The following is a 20,329-nucleotide window of genomic DNA, read 5'->3' on the forward strand; positions in this document are numbered from 1 at the left end:
AAAATGAAGCATGTCGGAGCATGTGCCTGTTAATCGAGACCAATAAATTGTGTTTTCTGCTCATATGACTTATTGTGGTCGGCTACCTTGCAAAGCACGAGCGGTCTCTCTAAAATGGAGGAAGTTACGCCTTTGTTAGGACAAGGAAACAAATGGCGTGAGGGTTAAAAAGCAAATGCTCACTGTTGTGTGGTTCCATGCGCCCAACACGCTCCGCGTCGACTGTGATTGTATGCAGGACGCGTTTGGGACAAATTAAACTTGCGTTTGCTTGCACATTGTCCACATGCATTTAGCGCAAGTGAGAGATGTACCTGGGAAATAGTGAATCGGGTTAAGTGGATGTGAATGTATACTGACTGGGGGTTGGGTGTGCTGTGCCGATTGGTCGCTCTCACCAGCACACACACACACAGGCAGTCAGTCAGGGCTTGTTTTAACACACACATACAACCAGGGGCACTCGGCAAGCGGGGCAAACAATCATGTATTTTAATAGAAATCGTGGCCGCTGAAAAAACGTGCTTTCGATGCATTGACGTGGTGCTTCGAGGGAAGGTGACAGGCGCTCAGTTTCATTCTCGTTTATTTATTAATCTCCATTTTTGATGTTGGAGAGAGAAATGACTGCCGAGGCCGGGCCTACTGGTGCAAATGCTGCTGGGATTTTGCAGATCCGCTTTCACAAATTGACAAAAAGTAACGCTACATGCTCGAATTTGAAGGGCTTTCCGGTGGTTTTGTCGTGACCGAGTCGTAAATGGTAAGAAACCGGCGATTTCTCTCCTGTACCTTTTGTATTTGGTGCGTTTTTCATCTCACCGTCGTGGTTGACTTTACTGCTGTACGACTGTATGGGAACTGTTGATGCACATGATGATAATGTAACATACTTTACCAGCGTTTTCACACTGAAATCGTGGCAGAGGTCATCTTTAAACAGTCCAGTAGGGGCATATCGAAGTGTCTTTGACATGGCGATTCATGTTGAGTTTTTCCAAGCTCTCTTATCTTTGTCTTGATGGATTCTTGACAAGACGGCCTACGAGGGTTGCGACTTAAACCCGAGTAGCCACCTTGTTACAAAATCCAATTCATGATGCTAGCTATGTTCTGGAACATGATAGCTGGTTTCTAGCCGGCTTAAAATGGTCATTAGCTGGTCGACCAGCTTTCATACTCCAAACAACATTATGACCACCTCAAGCTGGCATCTGGTTAGCTAGTCAAAGATGGGCTTTAGCTCGCACCACTTAGAAACTAGCTAGCAGTTTAATCTGCAAATTTCAGTAGGGATATCGCATGTGCATGCTGGTGTTTTGCAACATTACAGCGTTTTTGCTGTCAAAATGTCACATTAATGTGGAATCATCTTGTCTCCTTCATAATTGTTTTGATTTTGATTGCAATGTTCAGTTTAATGCACAACACATTAAGTGTTTTGTGGCCAGTTGCAACAAACCCTTCAGGAGTTAAGAAAAGCCTGAGGTATAATTCTTTAGGTCATCTTCTAAAAGCATTTCCCTGTATTTTGTGGCAGGATGGAGCCATGACAACATGAATCAGTCCTACAAAGTGGCTGGCAGGGATGGCTCGGAGTGTCGTGGTGATCCACAGGAGACCAAGGCACTTGATAGCCGCATCAGCTCCTGTGGACACCAGAGCACAAAGCGACAGGGGGACCAGGGGTCTGCCATGCATTTCTTAAACTCTGGCTACAAACTCTCGACATCGTCGTTCATGTGCAATCAGAGAGAATCCAACTACAGTCCGCTGAGGAGACTTCAGGATCTGACCACTATGGTGAACCATGCCGACATGAGTTTGCAGGACAAGGACTTTCACGGACGAAGTAAATTGCTCATGCACAATCCCATCGGTGGAGGAGAGTTCGGAATAGGCCTTTATCACATGTCCAATTCGCAAGGAAACAGTGACAGGACTACTATTCAGGATCTGGACAAAAATGGTTTCTCACCAGTAAGCTCTGATAGCTTGGAACATTTTCCATCCATCTCAAATGGATTTTTGCATTTCGAGTCAACCCTGTTTGATAGTGGGGACAGCAAGGATAATGATGAGGAGCAGCATGTTAGGGGTAATGCGGTGGCACCGTTTAAAGACACATCAAAGAAATGCCAGAAACGAAATCTGGCAAATACAAAGGCTCCTAGCAGCCACAGGCTGGACCTAAGTACAAACAAACATGGAAGTTGTAACCTTGTTTCTAAAAATACAGTGAAGTCTAACCCTCCTGGTAGTCCATCACATTTGCCTGTCGAGGTCATGATGGAGGATTTTGACAGTATGGAGGATTATTCAGACAGTGACTGTGATCTACCCAGCACTGAGAACAGTGCTTCAATATTCAACTCTGGTCTCTCTAAAAGACCAAATTCACCCAGTGGCTCCCATTCAAATCCTGTAAGATGTTTTTATGTTTATCAGATTTCTTATTTTGTTGACTTGATTGTGTTTTTTCCCTAACAGGTGTACAAGTTATATTGTTAAAGATTTTGCACCTAAGAACGCAGGAAGGAAAATACATTATTTTTATATATATGGTGTATATGGTCATGCATATACGTGTATGTATGTGTATATATATATATATATATATATATATATATATATATATATATATATATATATATATATATATTCGTATAAATATATTCATGCGCACACACACACACACACACACACACACACACACACACACACACACACACACACATAGTGGGGTTCAAAACCACATTGAAAATCCGTGATATAAACCTTGAAATAAACTTTATTAAATTCCAAGGAATGTTATGACTTTTTTTCAGATTTTGAACAATTTCTAAGTCACAAATTTGGTAGCCACATTTGTGACATTGATCATATGAACTCATATGTTTTTGTTTCCATTGAAGCACAAGGTGCTCTTTGGGACTTTTCAAATCATGCTGGATAACATGATGATCAAGTTTTGCTCAAATATACAGAGCAGCTCAAGTGCTTCTCTGATTAAAACAAAATAAAGTTGTTTTGGATTGGAAAAAATGGTCTGCTATCAGAAAAATGCTATAAATATAAGCATTTTCATTAGCACTCTCAGATTTTTGAACCCCACTGTATGTAATTTAAACTGTATGTTAATTTAAATATTTAAGCACGCATTTATATTGCACACAAAAAATAAGAAATACGTGAAAACCAAATGTGTAGTAAAACAAAGGTCTTAGTAAAAAAAAAAAATTTAAACAAGCAACCAAGCAGAATCACTTCTGTCAGTTGACCACAGTAACTGGCTGATGCAGATAATATCAAAATGAAATGTTGGTCTACCACTTTAAAAGACTTTCTTTTTAATTTAATGAACAGTGCAGCTGAAATATGCATTATATTTGGCTTATGTGCTAATAAGTAGCACAGCATTTATATCGACATTATTTCTCATTTTAAGATGCAGACACTCAACTCATTCATAAGTTGATTTGGCTGAATAGTATACACACTGGCACCATCAAAACATTGCTTTGCCACAACAACTTTGTCTTAACCAGTATTTTGAGTTTTTTTGACCATTGCACACAGGGGGAGTGTTTGGGAAACTTGTTTAAAAACTGCCATTATTTTTTGCAATTCAGTATGGTGGCGTTTGTGGTGTAGAAATTACACACTTTGACTTCAGCAACATATTTGCTACTTGTAGGCAGAGGTATGTTTATTTATAGTTGGTATTGCCCAGTTGTTTTTAAATTACAAGTTGTCGAAGATGGAAGTCATTTGTATAACCCTCCCTCAAGCTGAACACCTCTTGAACCACACAGTTGCACTGAATCGTTGAGTAGGAGCTTGACTTAATTTTTTCCAGTGGAGCAGAGGTGTAGGCTAAGTGCTTGTTGGTTCATATTTTTGTGAAACTTCTCTGACCACGATCTTTGTCACAGTAAGGACAAAGGCCGTAGTATGGTGGTTTGCAGTTAGGTTGTCACCCGCAAACGGCTCTTTGAAAGGTGAAAGTATCTGAAATGTTTGTTAAAAGAGTAGCCTAAACAACAACTCAAGCTGTCTTGACTCATGTTATTGATGATTAATGAATGATGATTAAACTGACAACTTCTTATTTTAACCCAAAGTCCAACAGCCCAAAGAAGAAGCAGCTCCCAGGTATAAAGTACTCTGCTGAAGATGTCGTGTGGGCCAAATTCAACCGCAGACCCTGGTGGCCCTGTCATGTAACCACTGACCCACAGATTGAAGTCCACACCAAAATGAAAGGTGATCTCTCTCGTTTTAATCACCAGTATTCATAGTTTATGCTTAATTTCATATGGGTGATGTAACACTTTTGTAATGGGACATGCTATTGACATAATATAGTTAGTTATTAATTTTTTTTAGTTTTATGTCTTATAAGGTAAAACATTTCTCAGAACTTATTGGTGTCATACTATCATATTATGACATTTTCTTGCAGATCCCAGTCGTCGGCCATGCCGTCTCTATTTTGTCAAGATGTTTGGGGAGATCGTAGACCAAGCTTGGGTCCCGGCAAAAGCCACTTTTCCTTTTGAAGGAGGTCATCAGTTTGAAAAACTGCCTGTACTTAGACGAAGAGGAAGACAAAAGGACAAAGATTACAAATACACGGTAAAGCTAACTTGCAGCTGTTTTGCTCTTATATTTTGAAAAATGAGAGCTTATGATCAAATGACTTTTGTTCATTCTACAGGTTCCCAAACGTCTAATGCCATCATGGAAAGTTAGTGTCTTGGAGGCAGAGGCAGCACTGACCAAACGGTTAAATAGCGAACCTCCATTGACTTTAATTCGGGATGTGCGCATGCCTATTACGGAAGACAAGGCACCAAAAAATCCTGCTTGCCCGACATCTACTACACAGTCCACATTATCAGGCTCACTTTTGTCCAATGGACTAGATGCATCTGTTAAGAACAAAGGAAAACCTGGCACTGGAAGCAAAAAGAAGGCAACTAAGAAGAACAGCTCAACTGTAAAATCTCCTGTGAAACTAACTGAAAACTCTTTATCATCTAAACCATTATCAAACACTTCATTGGACAGCTACAAACCTTCCACAGCCGCCGAACGGCACAAACCGGACCCCCTAGATAGTCTGTATTCAGATATCGACTCTGTCCCGAGGATTCTATGTCCCAAACGTTCACAGCAATTGCCACAGGAGGAGGCAGTGAAAGAACTGAGCACTAAACATAAGAAAGTGCAGCCAAGTAAAAAGATGAAAAAAGCCAACGTGGATAAGCCGGTGAAGAAGACAGAGGCTGGTTCAAAATGCACAACCAACAGTAAGCTAAAGAAGTCAACACCCAAAGAAAAAACACTTAGGGCTACAAACTCCAGACAGAAGGAAAGCAGTTCCCCAGGGTCCTCAGATGGGTCTTTTGCCATGCACTCTTTCTATTTTCCTGCCAGCAGTGGCTTAATCTCAAGAGCACTTGCCGCCTGTGAAGAAACCAAGGAGAAAGATTTAAGTCAGGAGCCAAAATCTCGCTCACCATGTGCTGGCAATGGACACTCAGAGTTTAACAACAAGTGCTCATCCCCCACAAACCATTCTGAGTTGTCAAAACAACAATGGCAGGTAAAAACGGAGGTTAGCGAAGAGCCCACAGATGCCTCTATCTCCCACACACCACCAAACCCAACTCTTATTAAGTTTAAAAGAATCCGAAATGAGAAAAAGGATGTTCAGAATGGACCTCGACATAAAGGTTCCAAGTCAGATGTGACTGAATCCTCCCTGAATTCCATTAAAGTCAAAAACGAGAGCATGATCTCAGACACTTCATCTTCATCCTTCCCATCTCCCTCGATCTCTCCCATGGACGCTTTTCAGGATATAAAGGAGCTTTCTTTCAGGTCTCTTGTCAAAGAGGAATGCAGCTCAGGAGAACCTTCGCTCCGTGCGGATTCGAACTACAAGTTCAGCACTTTCCTAATGCTCCTGAAGGATCTGCACGACAGCCGGGAGAAGGATGGGAAACCTTTAACCCTTCCTCCCACATCTCCATCCTCTCTCATCAGGGAAGAACCTTCTCTTATCCCACCTGGAGAAGAAACAACAAATGAGGTGCTTTGTGAAAAGGACTGGAAGGCGATTGCGGATCAGAACAGTCGGCAGGGAAAGACATCAACGCCAAACAGCTCAAAACAGAGCAAGGCTAAGCCGAAATCATCGGTGAAAAAGGAGACGCAAAAACATGATGGTGGGAACAATTTAGTTTCTCCACTGAAAAAGCAGAACTCATCAACAGATTTGGATGCACTTGAAAAGAGTTTGCCTCTGTTAGGGGAACTTTCCAACTCTCACCGGGATGCTGTTCCTGATGTCTGTAGCAAAGGCAACATCTCCAAGGTTGCTCCTAAAAAGCGATGGCAAACATTTGAGTCTGGCATTGGGAAGAGCACCAAGCCAAAGAGCGATCCGGTTGGTTTGAATCAAGATGTAGTGAAGGAGTCCACGGAGCTAAATGGAGTTTTCAAAGACAGTCTTGAAGAAAAGGCTCATTCTGACATCCCTGATAAAAAAGATGCTTCAGGTACCTGAAATATTAGATTAAGTCTCAAAAGTTATGTTTAATGTTAAAAGTTAAACGTTTTATTCTAAATTCAATGCATTTTTAATTATTCTGTTTTTAGAAAGCAAAAGGCTCAGAAAACCAAGCAAGAGGCTGATTGAATGCAGTGAAGAATATGAACACACATTTTCCACAAAGAAAAAAGCAAAGAAAACTCCCGAGTCCTGTAAAACGGTAAGCTCTTTCTACAACTCTTTACATTGTTTCTGTTGATCCAATGGACTTTAAAGGGTTAGTTCACCCACAAATGAAAATTAGCCTGTTATTTACTCACCCTCAAGCTATCCTAGGTGTATAAGACTTTCTTATTTCAGACGAATCCAATCGTAGTTACATTAAAAATTGTCCTGGCACTTCTAAGCTCTGTCATTGCAGTTGGCGGATGTTTCTGTTCCACAGTCCAAAACACGTCAAATAAAGCACGCACATACATATGAAAACGTGCCTCACATGGCTCCAGGGTGTGAATAAAGGCATCCTCTAGCGATAAATATCCAAATTTCAAACGTAATAAACACTTCTCTCTCACTTTATCTGTCATATGCGGAAGTCGTTCCGGCGGATGACGTAGGACGTCGGCGTTGCGTGATTAGTGACGGACGCGGAGAGTGAACAAAAGAAAATACCGGTCATGAATTAGAAGTACAAACCGAGGATTTGTAAAGAAAAATGTTGGAGGATTTCGATATAAGCCAAGAGGAGGCTGGTTTTCCTTTGCTAAAGCAAGAAAACTTAGCTTCCTTTGCACCTGTAAACAAACTTGCGAGACTAGTATACCTCAAAGGTGCGCGCACGCGACGCATAAGTTCTACGTAATCCGCCAGAACGACTTCCGCGTACAACAGTCAGCAGAAGTGAGAGAAAAGTGTTTATTATGTTTGAAATATGGACATTTTTCTTACAAAAACGCATGGATTCGCTACAGGAGGCCTTTATTCACACCCTGGAGCCGTGTGAGGCACGTTTTGCTATGGATGTGCGCGCTTTATTTGACGTGTTTTGGACTGTAGAACAGAAACACCCACCGACTGCAATGATAGAGCTTAGAAGAGCCAGGACAATTTTTGATATAACTCTGATTGGATTCGTCTGAAAGAAGATACACCTAGGATGCCTCGAGGGTGAGTAAAACACAGGCTAATTTTCATTTTTGGGTGAACTAACTCTTTAACCCACAAAAATGTATTTATTTATTTTTTTGTAATTCAAATTTATTTTCAGTAATTTACCGAAAAATGAACATTCTGTCATTATACTCATCCTCATGTCATTTAAAACGCATTTTACTTTCTTCCATGTACACAAAAGCAGAATTGTGGATGTTATAATATTTTGCTCTTCTCCATACAACAAAAGTGGATACTAGAATTATCAGGCCTCCAAAATGGCAAACTATATAAATTGTAGTTTCTTTCGTAGTCTCATTCATGCTTGCATTCAATTCAAAACATTCAAATGCATGCTAGAGCCAATGATGTTTGGTGTCATTGACACTGACTTGTGACACAACATGCAACACGAGGTGCCAAGTTTGAATATACACAAATGAGATTTGAGAGCATAGGCTATAATTGATACAAAAATGTTCCATACAAAAAGGTACTAAAATGGTGTCATAATTCAGTTTTGAGTGAAGTATTCTTAACGTGCACAAACTGTATTTCTGAATGTGAATAATGTTATTTCATACCTTTCCTGAAGGGATCTTTGATCGCCAACACTAATGCTGAGCAGCTGGCACCTGAGCAGATCGCGCCTGATGTTTTAAGTTCTTCACCTGAAAAACCCTCTGAGCAGGCCACACCAGAGGAGCAGAACGAACCAGCAGATGGTCTCGTATCACCTTCATCACCATTATCGCCATCCTGTGGAGGCCCATTGCTAAACAGAGAGTCATGTGAGAAGAAATCTGGTAAGAATGTATAGTTTAAAGCACTTTGCTTTACTTTACTTGTAAATGTCAGCTGTAGGTATAAACATATTTTATATTGCAGTTGCAGCATCCTCAGATAGAAAGAGACCACGTAAGACTGTGCATAAAATTTTAGACTGCACCGTTGAGGGGGATTCTGTAAAGGTCCCAAAGAAAGAGGTTAGTGGTCTGTATGATTTCAAAAAAATTATTAAATGTTTTGGGGTCTTCTGTATTTGCTTTTTTTTATATATATTTTTCTTTTTACCTCCTGTTAAATCAGGAGAGTAAACAACAAGATCAAAGCCCGGAAGAATCAGATCTCAAAGATTTGCAGGTAATGTTGTGGGGTGTACTTTATATGCAATTTGTTGTTTAGTAATGTATATAGTAATTTTAATAAATTGGTAACACCAATAATAAATATAAGTATAATAAGTATACAGTAACCTTAAAATCATTTTCAAACTAGTTCAATTAGTTTATTGTTAATTCATAGTTTATAAACTGTAGTCTGTACATTGTTAATACACTAATAGATTATGTATAAATAGTGAGTTCTTCATTCATTGTCATGTTTTATTATCCTTTGTTACCAACTTTTTAACCATACCTAACTCAGTATTTAAATCCGTAGTAAAGGAGTTGTTAATGGTTTATTAGAAGTAAGATCAGTTTTCAGAAAATACTAAAATAAAGACATTAATTGCATTAATAGTGAGCGTTCCTAAAATGTTTACAAATATATTAAGCACAAGTCTATAAGTTCTCTTTGCGCACAAACATTACTTTACATTTATTAATTAATACCGTTTTTATGAACTTTTGTAACTTACAGTGATTATGAAGAACTCACTGTTTGTATATTTGTACATAGACTACGATTTAGAAACAATAAACTACAAACTAATAGTTGATTTAAAAGTACTTTATTACTGTAATCTTTATATATTCTGTATACTGTATATTTTAACTTTTTAAATAAATGTATTTTTTAACACAAATTTAACCATATAAAAAATGTAGACAGTCTGACCAGCAACACTACTGAGGTATATAAATATTTTTTATTTATTTATTTTGAACAGAAAGAGGAAGAGCCTGAACCTAAACCGTCAAGCCCATGTGCTGCATCAGGTTTGTTTTCTCATGTGTGACTTTTGTCATTATATTCATGTATTTGTTTTTGTTTTTTGGATATAATATTGTAATTGATCCACCATTCTGTTTTCCAAAAATTCACAATGATATTTATTTCTGTCATCCTTAGCAGCAACACAAAGTGAAGATGAAATAAGAACATCGTCCCCAATCCAGCAGGACATGCCCAGTGTTTGCCAGATCCAGCTTGAAGAAGATCAGTGCAGCCCATCAAAGCCTCAGGCAAAGGAGTCACACACAAATGGCGAGGACTCCCTGATCTCTGAGGTTATTATTATTAGCTGCACATTTTTTATCAGTCTAAAATTAATATGATGTCATCACTTTCCCTTGTGATTCAAACCTCATGATCTAGCTTCTTCCTTGTTTTGATTCATTGATTCATCATGGTGAGAAGGATCTCTATTTATAGAGTTATATAACTGTTTTTTGCTTTTAATTTTCAGGTTTTTGGTGCAGGACTGAATGATAGCAGAGATTCTTTATCAGGTGACTTATCAGGACTCTCAACCAATAAAAAATCAGGGGAGAAAGGTGGAGGTGCATCATTGAAGGAGAATGTTTGCCAGGTAAAAATCTTTGGCCAAGTATGGTGTCCCATACTCGGAATTTGTGCTCTGCATTTAACCCATCCAAGTGCACACACACAGTAGTGAACACACACGGAGCAGTTAAATACATTTTAAAATATATTGAATTAGTAAAGAGTTATTTTAAATAGTAATATTACTTTTACTGATTTGATCAAATAAATTCAGCCTTGTGAGCTTTAAAAGAGACGTCTTCCAAAACATTGCAAATCTTACCAGCCCCCAACTTTTGAATGGTAGTGTTTGTCCAAAAAATGATCTTGGCGTACAGTGTAAAACTGTTTTTGGATTATGTCTTGTAGGTATGTGAGAAAACAGGTGAACTGCTCCTCTGTGAGGGGCAGTGCTGTGGTGCCTTTCATCTGCAGTGCATTGGCCTCACTGAGACCCCTAAAGGCCGGTTTATCTGCCAAGAATGCAAGACGGGTGAGTAACCAGTCCATAACCAATATATCAGCCAAACTATTTGGCCATTTTGAAACTGTTAGGATTGATTGGTAACAGTCCTCTTAGCCAATTATTGAAAATATTAATTTGTGTCCTTTGTGTCTGTTCCAAAAATCTACTGACGGCATTGCCAATGATTAAAATCATTTCCTATTTTTTAGCAGTTTTGTTCTTAATGATGATTCTAACCATATATACTCTAATTATGATATTGTGATGCACTCAAAAATCCAGTTGCAGTCCAAGATATACAAGTGAACACCTTCATTTCTTTGCGTGTCTTTCCTGTTCTTCATTCCTGTAGGTGTGCACACATGTTATGTGTGTAAAAAGCCTGACAAGGAGGTCAGGAGGTGTATGATCCCTGTGTGTGGGAAGTTTTATCACATGGAATGCATACTGAAATATTCCCCCACCGTCGCTCAGAACCGTGGCTTCCGCTGCTCCCTCCACGTCTGTCTGGCTTGCTTCATCACCAACCCTGCCAACCCTGGTATCTCCAAAGGTGACTGTCATTCAGATATTGCATTTGCAAAGATTATTAAAAAATAAAATCTGTTGTTTCTACGTATAGCAAAAGCATGATTTTGTGTCATTTATTGTAACTTGTCGATTTTACAGGCCGCTTGACCCGCTGCGTCCGCTGCCCTGTGGCCTACCATGCCAGTGACTACTGTATGGCTGCCGGCAGCGTCCCATTGGCCAATAACAGCTTCCTGTGCCCCAACCACTTCACTCCACGCAAAGGGTGCAAAAACCATGAACACATCAACGTCAGCTGGTGTTTTGTGTGTTCTGAAGGTATGCAGTCCAGTCCTCATAGATCTCGCGGTTAAAATTATTAGTGGTGCTTGCTAGGGCTGTTATTTTCCAAGTTGGAAAAGGCTCTGTTATAGTGAGTCGTGGGGACAGAGCAAACATTTTACTACAGTTGTTTATTACAATTACATTTGTTTTCTGTCTCACCCTATAGGAGGAAGTCTGCTCTGCTGTGAATCTTGCCCTGCTGCCTTTCACCGTGAGTGTCTGAACATTGACATGCCCCAGGGAAGCTGGTTCTGTAACGACTGTCGAGCGGGAAAGAAACCCCACTACAAGGACATTCTGTGGGTCAAAGTGGGCCGCTACAGGTTTGTGTGTTGTTTCACCAGTACCACTTTCCCCTGAAAATTACAGTGCAATATTGATGTTCACTGACGCATTTCTGACCTTTTGTTCCAGGTGGTGGCCCGCTGAAGTGACTCAACCAAAAAACGTTCCTGAGAACATCTACCGCATGCGGCATGAGGTGGGGGAGTTTCCTGTGCACTTCTTTGGCTCCAAAGACTATGTTTGGACATATCAGGCTCGCTGTTTTCCCTACATGGAAGGGGATGCCAACAATAAGGAAAAAATGGGAAAGGGTGCAGATGCTGTCTATAAGAAAGGTAATTTTACACTCTAGCAGTTATCTAAAATAATTAATTAATTTAATCGTAATTAGGTGCCATACTAACAAGCAATTTGTCTGTTCACACAGAAAATTTGTTTTGATATTCAATCTAAAATATAACTATTCAAGGATTCAAAGCGTTTATGTGGAGCAGGATTTTGGACAAATAAATAATATGATATTGTATGACAATATATATTGACATTTTGAAGCTGTTTGGACAAACTTGACACGGGCTTTTATAACATGGTGGAAATCTGATTAATCTGCTGTATCTTGACAGCTTATCACATTATGACTGTTATGAGACCACTTAAAGCCTGTCAGTTATGGCAGCTACTGATTACAGTTTAAAGTGTGAATTCTTTAAATATTGAGAGCAAATTGGTTTAAAGAATAATTTTTATTTTTATTAGCTTTAAATGAAGCAGCCGAAAGATTCAGGGAACTGCTGGCAGAGAAGGAGATGAGACAGCTTCAAGAAGACAGGAAGAATGATAAGAAACCTCCGCCATACAAACACATTAAGGTAATAATGTCAAATGCCTGGTTAACACTTTTACAATTTGACAATTTTTGGTTATTTACTCGCATGTTATTTTATCATTGTGTAAATCCACATTACTCATTCTCCTTTTATGTTCCATGAAAAAATAACATTGTAATGTCATGAAGGAGAGGGTTGTCCTTCAAGACTTCATTTACATTTACATTTACATTTACGCATTTGGCAGACGCTTTTATCCAAAGCGACTTACATTCCATTCAAGTTAGAGTTTTTACATTTTATCAGCTCTTGCTTTCCCTGGGAGTCAACCCATGATCTTGGCGTTGCTAGCGCCATGCTCTACTATTTGAGCTACAGGAAAGCTACTTCAGTGTTGTGTTGATCTCCCATTCTTAAAGGGATACTCCACCCCAAAATGAAAATTTTGTCATTAATCACTTACCCCCATGTCGTTCCAAACACGCACAAGCTTCGTTTGTCCTTGGAACACAATTTAAGATATTTTGGATGAAAACCGGGAGGCTTGTGACTGTCCCATTGACTGCCAAGTAAATTACACTGTCAAGGCCCAGAAAAGTATAAAAAACAGTCCATCTGCCATCAGTGGTTCAATCTGAATTTTGAAGCGATGAGAATACTTTTTGTACGCAAAGAAAATAAAAATAACTAATTGTTTTGTACAAGAAGTATTCTCGTCGCCTCATAAAATTCAGATTGAACCACTGATGGCAGATGGACTATTCTGGCGATGTTTTTTATACTTTTCTGGGCCTTGACAGTGTAATTTACTTGCCAGTCAATGGGACCGTCACAAGCCTCCCGGTTTTCATCCAAAATATCTTAAATTGTGTTCCGAGGACGAACGAAGCTTTAAGGGTTTGGAACGACATGGGGGTAAGTGATTAATGACACAATTTTCATTTTGGGGTGGAGCATCCCTTTAAAATTGGCCTAATGCTGGCATCTCAGATAGTGACACTGATCTCATGTTATCTCTCATGAACACTGATCGATTTTCACGCAGGTGAACCGACCGATAGGGAAAGTGCTAATCATCACGGCAGATCTGTCTGAGATCCCACGCTGCAACTGCAAATCCGAAGATGAGAACCCGTGTAGCATTGACTCAGAGTGCATCAATCGCATGCTAATGTACGAGTGTCATCCTCAAGTGTGTCCAGCAGCGGAACGCTGTCAGAACCAAAGCTTCACCAAACGCCAGTACACCGAGGTGGAGATCTTCAGGACACTGTCGCGTGGTTGGGGTTTACGCAGTGTGTCTGACATCAAGAAGGTGGGCTGTATTCACTTGCTGATTTATTTGAGAGATATAACACACACACAGAGGTAGGTAGATTACTTACTAATTGTAGTCCATTACTGATTCCAGATTACATGAGAAAAATTGTAGTTAGTATTACATAATCCATTACATTACACATTTTAGGTAATATAATCAGACTACTTTTAGATACGTTTGACCCATCTCGTTTTTCACATTGATTTAAATAGAAAAATAAAACACTTGCTGAAAAATGAAATATTTTATTTGTTTACCTGCATGTCATGTGACCATAACCAACATCAGAGAACCATGAACATGCAAATGTGATAACTTCAGTATTAAAATATTTAGATAAACTATAAATACTTTGAATAAAAATATATTTGGTGAAAGAGGATCAGATGAGAAGAAAGTGCATTTAATGAAGACAAATGCCTTCCAAAGTAATGCATGGTAAAATAACCGACTGAGTGACAATTCAAATAAAAATTAGTGTGTTCATCAGTAGTTGATGCCATGTTGAAACACTTCTTAAACCTGAAATAATTTTTTGTCGTTAAATGCTGTGTAGCCACCTGACTAATGACTGATCTCTGTGTGAATATCCACAAAACTGGAAGACTTACTGAGTGTATATAAGCAGTGGGTTATTTTAGAAAGGAAACTTTAAAAGATGAAAAAGTGGAATTTGGGAGAATCAAAAAATTCTGAACAAATGATTTCTATTGTGTAAATAATATGTAATCGTGTAATCCCTAAGAAAGTAACTGTAGTCTGATTTTAAAATGTAATTGAATACAATTACAAGTATTTAATTTTAGGAGTCTGATTACGTAATCCAGATTACATGAGTTACAACCCATCTCTGAACACACACATATTCAGACTTACTATGTCTCTCTTCCTCATTTAATTACATTACATTACGTTACTCCACCATAGGGAGCGTTTGTTAATGAGTATGTTGGAGAGGTCATTGACGAAGAGGAGTGTCGAGCCAGGATCAAACATGCACAGGAGAACAACATCTGTAACTTCTACATGCTCACACTGGATAAGGTCAGTCACCGGAGACGATTCCCAATCCAGATTGTCCTGATAACATGTTCTACCCTTACCTTGACACTGAGCTCTGTTTTCTGTGTATGTGCAGGATCGGATCATAGATGCTGGGCCGAAGGGAAACCAATCACGTTTTATGAACCACAGCTGCCAGCCGAACTGTGAAACGCAGAAGTGGACGGTGAATGGAGACACCAGAGTCGGGCTGTTTGCATTGGAGGACATTCCTAGAGGTGACTTTGAATCTAGATAACACGGTAATAGAAAGGGGTGAATGTTTGTTTAAGAGGTTTGTTGGTTGTTCTCAGGTGTTGAACTCACTTTTAACTATAACTTGGAGTGTCTTGGTAATGGGAAGACGGTGTGTAAATGTGGAGCGCCCAACTGCAGTGGATTTCTTGGTGTCAGACCAAAGGTATGGCATGCTGGGTGTATTATAGAGTTGTTTTAAAGGTATATTCAGGGTTAAAGTTGGTGTACTCAATGTGACACAACTTTCTCTTCAGAATCAACCCTCATCTGACGACAAGGTGAGGAAACTGAAAAAGAAGGTTGTGGTGAAGCGTAAGAGCCAGTTGACGGTCACCAAGGAGCGAGAGGATGAATGTTTCTTCTGTGGTGATGGCGGGCAGATTGTGTCTTGTAAGAAGCCTGGCTGCCCCAAGGTCTATCATGCCGACTGTCTGAATCTGTCCAAGAGACCTGCAGGTGAGTGACCATGAGTCAAAGAGCACGAGTCACTTTTAACTATTTTGTTTTAACATGTTTCATTGTCAATGTATTTTGCCTTGCTCTGAAGTTAGATTATGATGTGTTTCTTTCATGGTGAGCTCTCTTTTTCTTTTGTTTATGTATTTTGTATTGAAACAGGAAGTTGGGCTGTCCGACAACAACAACGAAAGATGAAAGCCTTTAGTTTACACTAATGTTTGAAATTTTAGGAGAAATTTTTAATGTTGAAAGAAAATTGTGTTAAGGAATGTTAAAGAAATCTCTTATGCTTACCAAGGTTGCAATTATTTGACCAAAATATAGTAAAAAGTAATATAACAGTAATATTGTGAAGTATACTTACAATCTTTTTTTTTTTTCTTCTAAATATAAAGTTTTATTTATTCCTGTGTTGGCAAAGTTGAATTTTCAATAGCCATTACTCCAGTCTTCAGTGTCACATGATCTTTCAGAAATCATTCTAATATGCTGATTTGGTGCACATGAAACATTTATTAGTATTATCAATGTTGTTCTGCTTAATATTTTTGTGGAAATAGAAAGTTCAAAAGAACAACATTTATTTGAAAGAATTTTTAGTAACAAATTGTAAAAAAAAAAAAAAAATTCTGAATTTAAGTAATTATTTATTTATGACCCCAACAACCAACAATACATTGTATGGGTCAAAATTATAAATTTTTCTTTTTATGCCAAAAATCATTAGGATATTAAATAAAGATCATGTTCCATGAAAATATTTAGTAAATTTCCTTCCGTAGATATATCAAAAGTTAATTTTTGATTAGTAATATGCATTGTGAAGAACTTAATTTGGACAACTTAAAAGGGCGATTTTCTCAATATTTTGATTTTTTTTGCACCCTCATATTCCATATCTCGTATCATCATAAACCATACATCAATGGAAGGCTTATTTATTCAGCTTTTCAAAAAATTGACCCTTATGACTGGTTTTGTGGTCCAGGATCACATATTTGTTTTTTCTTTCTGGTTAAAACTATGGCTATCAATAGAGGAAAATAATCACAGTTAATCTCCTGATTTCTTACCAGTCTATAGAAAGCAGCATGAAACGGTAATATAAAACTTGGAATGTTTTAATAAATTATTTTTAACTTAACATATATATATATATATATATATAAAAAACTGTAAAACATTCACTTTATTTTTACAAACTGTGGTTTGCTTCTAAATTCTTTTCAGCATTTTAACGGAATTTTCTTGCTTTAGTAATGTTAAAAAATGGAAAAACTCTCCCACTATTGGCTATTCGGTCAGCTCCGGATTTTATTCAAACTAAATCATGATTGAATCTGCCTTATATGCATTTTCCAGGCCGCTGGGAGTGTCCGTGGCATCAGTGTAATGTGTGTAAAAGGGAGGCGGCGTCCTACTGTGAGATGTGCCCCAACTCCTACTGTAAACAGCACCGCGAGGGAATGCTGTTCATATCCAAACTGGATGGCAAGCTGTCCTGCAGCGATCACGACCCCTGCGGCCCCGATCCTCTAGAACCGGGTGAAATTCGAGAGTACGTGCCCGGTACGCCTATCCTACCCCCTCCGCCCAATATTTCAGTGTCGGGCAGGATATCCCTGCCTGCCCTACCGCCTGCTGCTCCGCTCTTCATTCCCGCCCCCAACAGATCCGCGTTCCAAGCCCAAAGAGACCCATATGCAGACGAGGTAGTGGACAACGTGCTTTTGCCATCCTCTTCTCCTTCTAAGGACATCAAGGAGGAAGATATGAGCGATGAAGGCGAGGTGATGGAAGGGGTGATCGGGGATGAAGGGGAAGATGAAGGCCTTGAGGTTGTGGATGATGATGATGAAGAAATGGACTACGGATTCGAAGACGAGGAGGAAGAAAAGGAAGAGGAGGACTGGGGAGATGAATATGTGAACGATGACTTCGAAGACACTGAGGACTTGGGGGAAGTGGAGGGGGACGACCAGGAATCATCATGGGATGAGTTTGTTGAAGGAGAAAAGTGATCTCTCCTGAATTTTGGCTGGACATCCATCTCTCGCACACAAACTCTCTCTCTGATGGGCGCAGCAGGTAACCTGTAGGGAAAGTCAACTGCCGTTTTATATGGTCGGTGCCTAGCTGAACTTTTGAGAGTGATGGACACATGTGCAACATTCTTAAGTTGGTATCAACGCTTGATGTTGGTATCAGCTTGCCTTCTCAACCCAAGTACTCTTGGAAAAGTCCACAAAGAGGGTTGGACCTGGTGCTGTGGGACTGTGATTTCTTTTTTTTTCAGTCCTTCGAATATAATTGGTGTCTGGTGCTTTTTTTTACATTTTCCTCCTTGACTTGTTTACATTCTCTGATCTACATAGAAAGATGACCTCACGGAGGATTGAAATGGGGCACAGTTGTGTCTTATTAACATTAACTGATTCCGCTTCATTGACAGAGAAAAGAGAACATAAAGCAGCAGATAACTAATGTTTAGTCCCTTCACCAGGTGATTACAATGACATAGCTACATCATTAGGCCAAAAATGGCTCCACGAGTCACGGTACTTGAAATGATTTCTTAAGGTCTGTCTGTTAGTATCACAGAGTGGCTACATGAGAATGAATAATAGGCATTCTAGTACATTTTTTAGCTGATTTGTGAATAAAAAAAAAAAAAAAAAGAGTACTACTATCAAAAAGGACAAGGAAGTATGACATTCCCAGCATCATCCGGTTTCATTTCAATCATGCACTTTTTTTGTTGCATTTGTGTTTGTCATTTTAATTCAGACAATATGTCAAGACTAAAGAAACTTAGTAGTTTTTGTAAAGTCTAGAGGAGTGATTGTATCACCTTTCATTCTCCATGCTTGTGGCCTTTGAGACTTGAAAGTTTTTAGGAAAGATGAGTTTGTACTTAGATAAGATGGATGTTACATAAGGCCTATTTGTACTTTCCCTAGTTACTTAAATTCAACCACCATCTCAAAATACTGTTCAAAAATCTCCAGATGCCTCGTTGCAGTAACCATTCACAATGTCAGAGAAATCCCCCCCCCCCCACACGTTGTTACAGATCTGCGAGTTAAGTTTTCCTGCTATTTGTATGTGTCTATGAGCAGGTTAACTTTAAAAGGTGCCTCTGAATGTTTTGCACTCTTTCAGAGTTCAGGAGAAATTCAAAGCGTCTTTTATATTCGTGATTCCAAGCTGTTCTTTCGACATACTGTTGATCTGCCTGATGAAACTTATGGCAGTTCATTGTGGATGCTTTGTCATCCTCTGTTAAGACTTAAGCAATCATATATGCATTTAATATTTAAGGGATGCAGACGACCCCTTAAAAATGCATATTTAGACACAAATGCGGTCTTGCCATAAATGATTTTTATTTTCATTACAAATATCATCATACTGGAGCCCATTTTTGTTTCCAGTAGTCATATTTTGGTTTAATTTTGCAACATTATGATTTATGATGAAAATTTCCCTCACCATCACTTGATTCTCAAAAATTATGAAAACACCTATTGTTTGAAACATCATTGTGCACCAGGTACAATTCCTGATTGAAAAACTGCCTCATGTAATGAAGTAATGTTCATATTCGCAGAACCTTTTTGGAACGTGTTTCCATCTCTGATATTGTACAATATGTTTTCAACGCCTTTAGGCCTTACACTCATTATTTCTGGTTCTGTAACTTTGCAACTTTGCGGATGCTTTTTTTAAAAAGCTTTTTTTTCTTTAGCATCATCATCAGCCTTTGTACTTTGCTTAGCTCTGTGTTTCTTCATACTTTTGGTCTCTTTGTATTTATGGTCCTTGTATAATCTTTTTCACTCGTTTTTGTGTTCCTTGTTTCTTGTATGTTTGCTAAATCTGCTGCTGTGTTTCAGCGCTATGGGCCCTTGACACCATGAACAGGACAAAATTCCATTAAGAGTTTTCTGAGGACATTTGGGCAAAAGGTTTGCTGCCATGTTAGAGACCCATGATTTTGTACTTTACCTTGTGCATAATAAATATTATAAGTAAAATTTTACAATAGACAGCAGTTTCTTCTGTTTTTTTTATTAACTGTCCTTATGAGGCATGTGTGGATCAAACTAGATATAGTTAATAAAGGCTGAAATTTCAAATGCACAACAATAATTGCTGGCAATGTTTTGATAGAAAAAATTACAAAATCAATAGAACATATTTGTGTACAAATGCTATCTTAGACATTTTCCTAGTTTTTAACCTAAATGTTTTTAAAAACCAGCGTACATTTCCATACAGGTATATTTGTAGCAATAGCCAAAAATACATTGTATGGGTCAAAATTATCGATTTTTCTTTTATGCCACAAAATCATTAGGATATTAAGTAAAGATCATGTTCCATGAGGATATTTTGTAAATTTCCTACTGTAAATATATCAAAACTTAATTTTTGATTAGTAATATGCATTGATAAGGACTTCATTTGGAAACTTTAAAGGTGATTTTCTCAGTATTTTGATTTTTTTTTTGCACCCTCAGTTTCCAGATTTTCAAATAGTCTTATCTCATACAAATATTATCCAATCCTAACAAACCATACATCAATGAAAAGCTTATTTATTCAGCTTT

General features: G+C 38.6%; 1 protein-coding gene across 4 annotated transcripts; it reads left to right on the forward strand.

The window, feature by feature from the left end:
* Positions 1 to 64: 64 nt before the first annotated feature.
* Positions 65 to 19,765, forward strand: nsd1a (nuclear receptor binding SET domain protein 1a). 4 transcript variants are annotated; one of them, XM_058798028.1, is made up of 24 exons: positions 65 to 763; positions 1,541 to 2,424; positions 4,125 to 4,266; positions 4,466 to 4,638; positions 4,721 to 6,569; positions 6,670 to 6,782; positions 8,310 to 8,520; positions 8,603 to 8,700; positions 8,804 to 8,857; positions 9,609 to 9,657; positions 9,791 to 9,948; positions 10,128 to 10,250; positions 10,574 to 10,697; positions 11,023 to 11,223; positions 11,340 to 11,519; positions 11,692 to 11,848; positions 11,940 to 12,145; positions 12,567 to 12,679; positions 13,683 to 13,952; positions 14,886 to 15,002; positions 15,097 to 15,238; positions 15,314 to 15,420; positions 15,512 to 15,713; positions 15,876 to 17,068. In XM_058798028.1, exons 2-24 carry the CDS (start codon positions 1,558 to 1,560, stop codon positions 15,929 to 15,931), a joined length of 5,712 nt encoding a protein of 1,903 aa, XP_058654011.1. In that variant the 5' UTR covers positions 65 to 763; positions 1,541 to 1,557; the 3' UTR covers positions 15,932 to 17,068. The 4 variants fall into 4 exon arrangements, with proteins under 4 accessions (XP_058654011.1, XP_058654010.1, XP_058654009.1 ...); XM_058798027.1 differs by lacking the exon at positions 15,876 to 17,068 and adding an exon at positions 17,079 to 19,765 and having other exon boundaries at positions 69 to 763; positions 9,794 to 9,948; XM_058798026.1 differs by lacking the exon at positions 15,876 to 17,068 and adding an exon at positions 17,079 to 19,765 and having other exon boundaries at positions 70 to 763.
* The last annotated feature ends 564 nt before the right edge of the window (positions 19,766 to 20,329 follow it).

Source organism: Onychostoma macrolepis, chromosome 14 (genome assembly GCF_012432095.1).
Source record: "Onychostoma macrolepis isolate SWU-2019 chromosome 14, ASM1243209v1, whole genome shotgun sequence".
Lineage (NCBI taxonomy): Eukaryota > Metazoa > Chordata > Actinopteri > Cypriniformes > Cyprinidae > Onychostoma > Onychostoma macrolepis.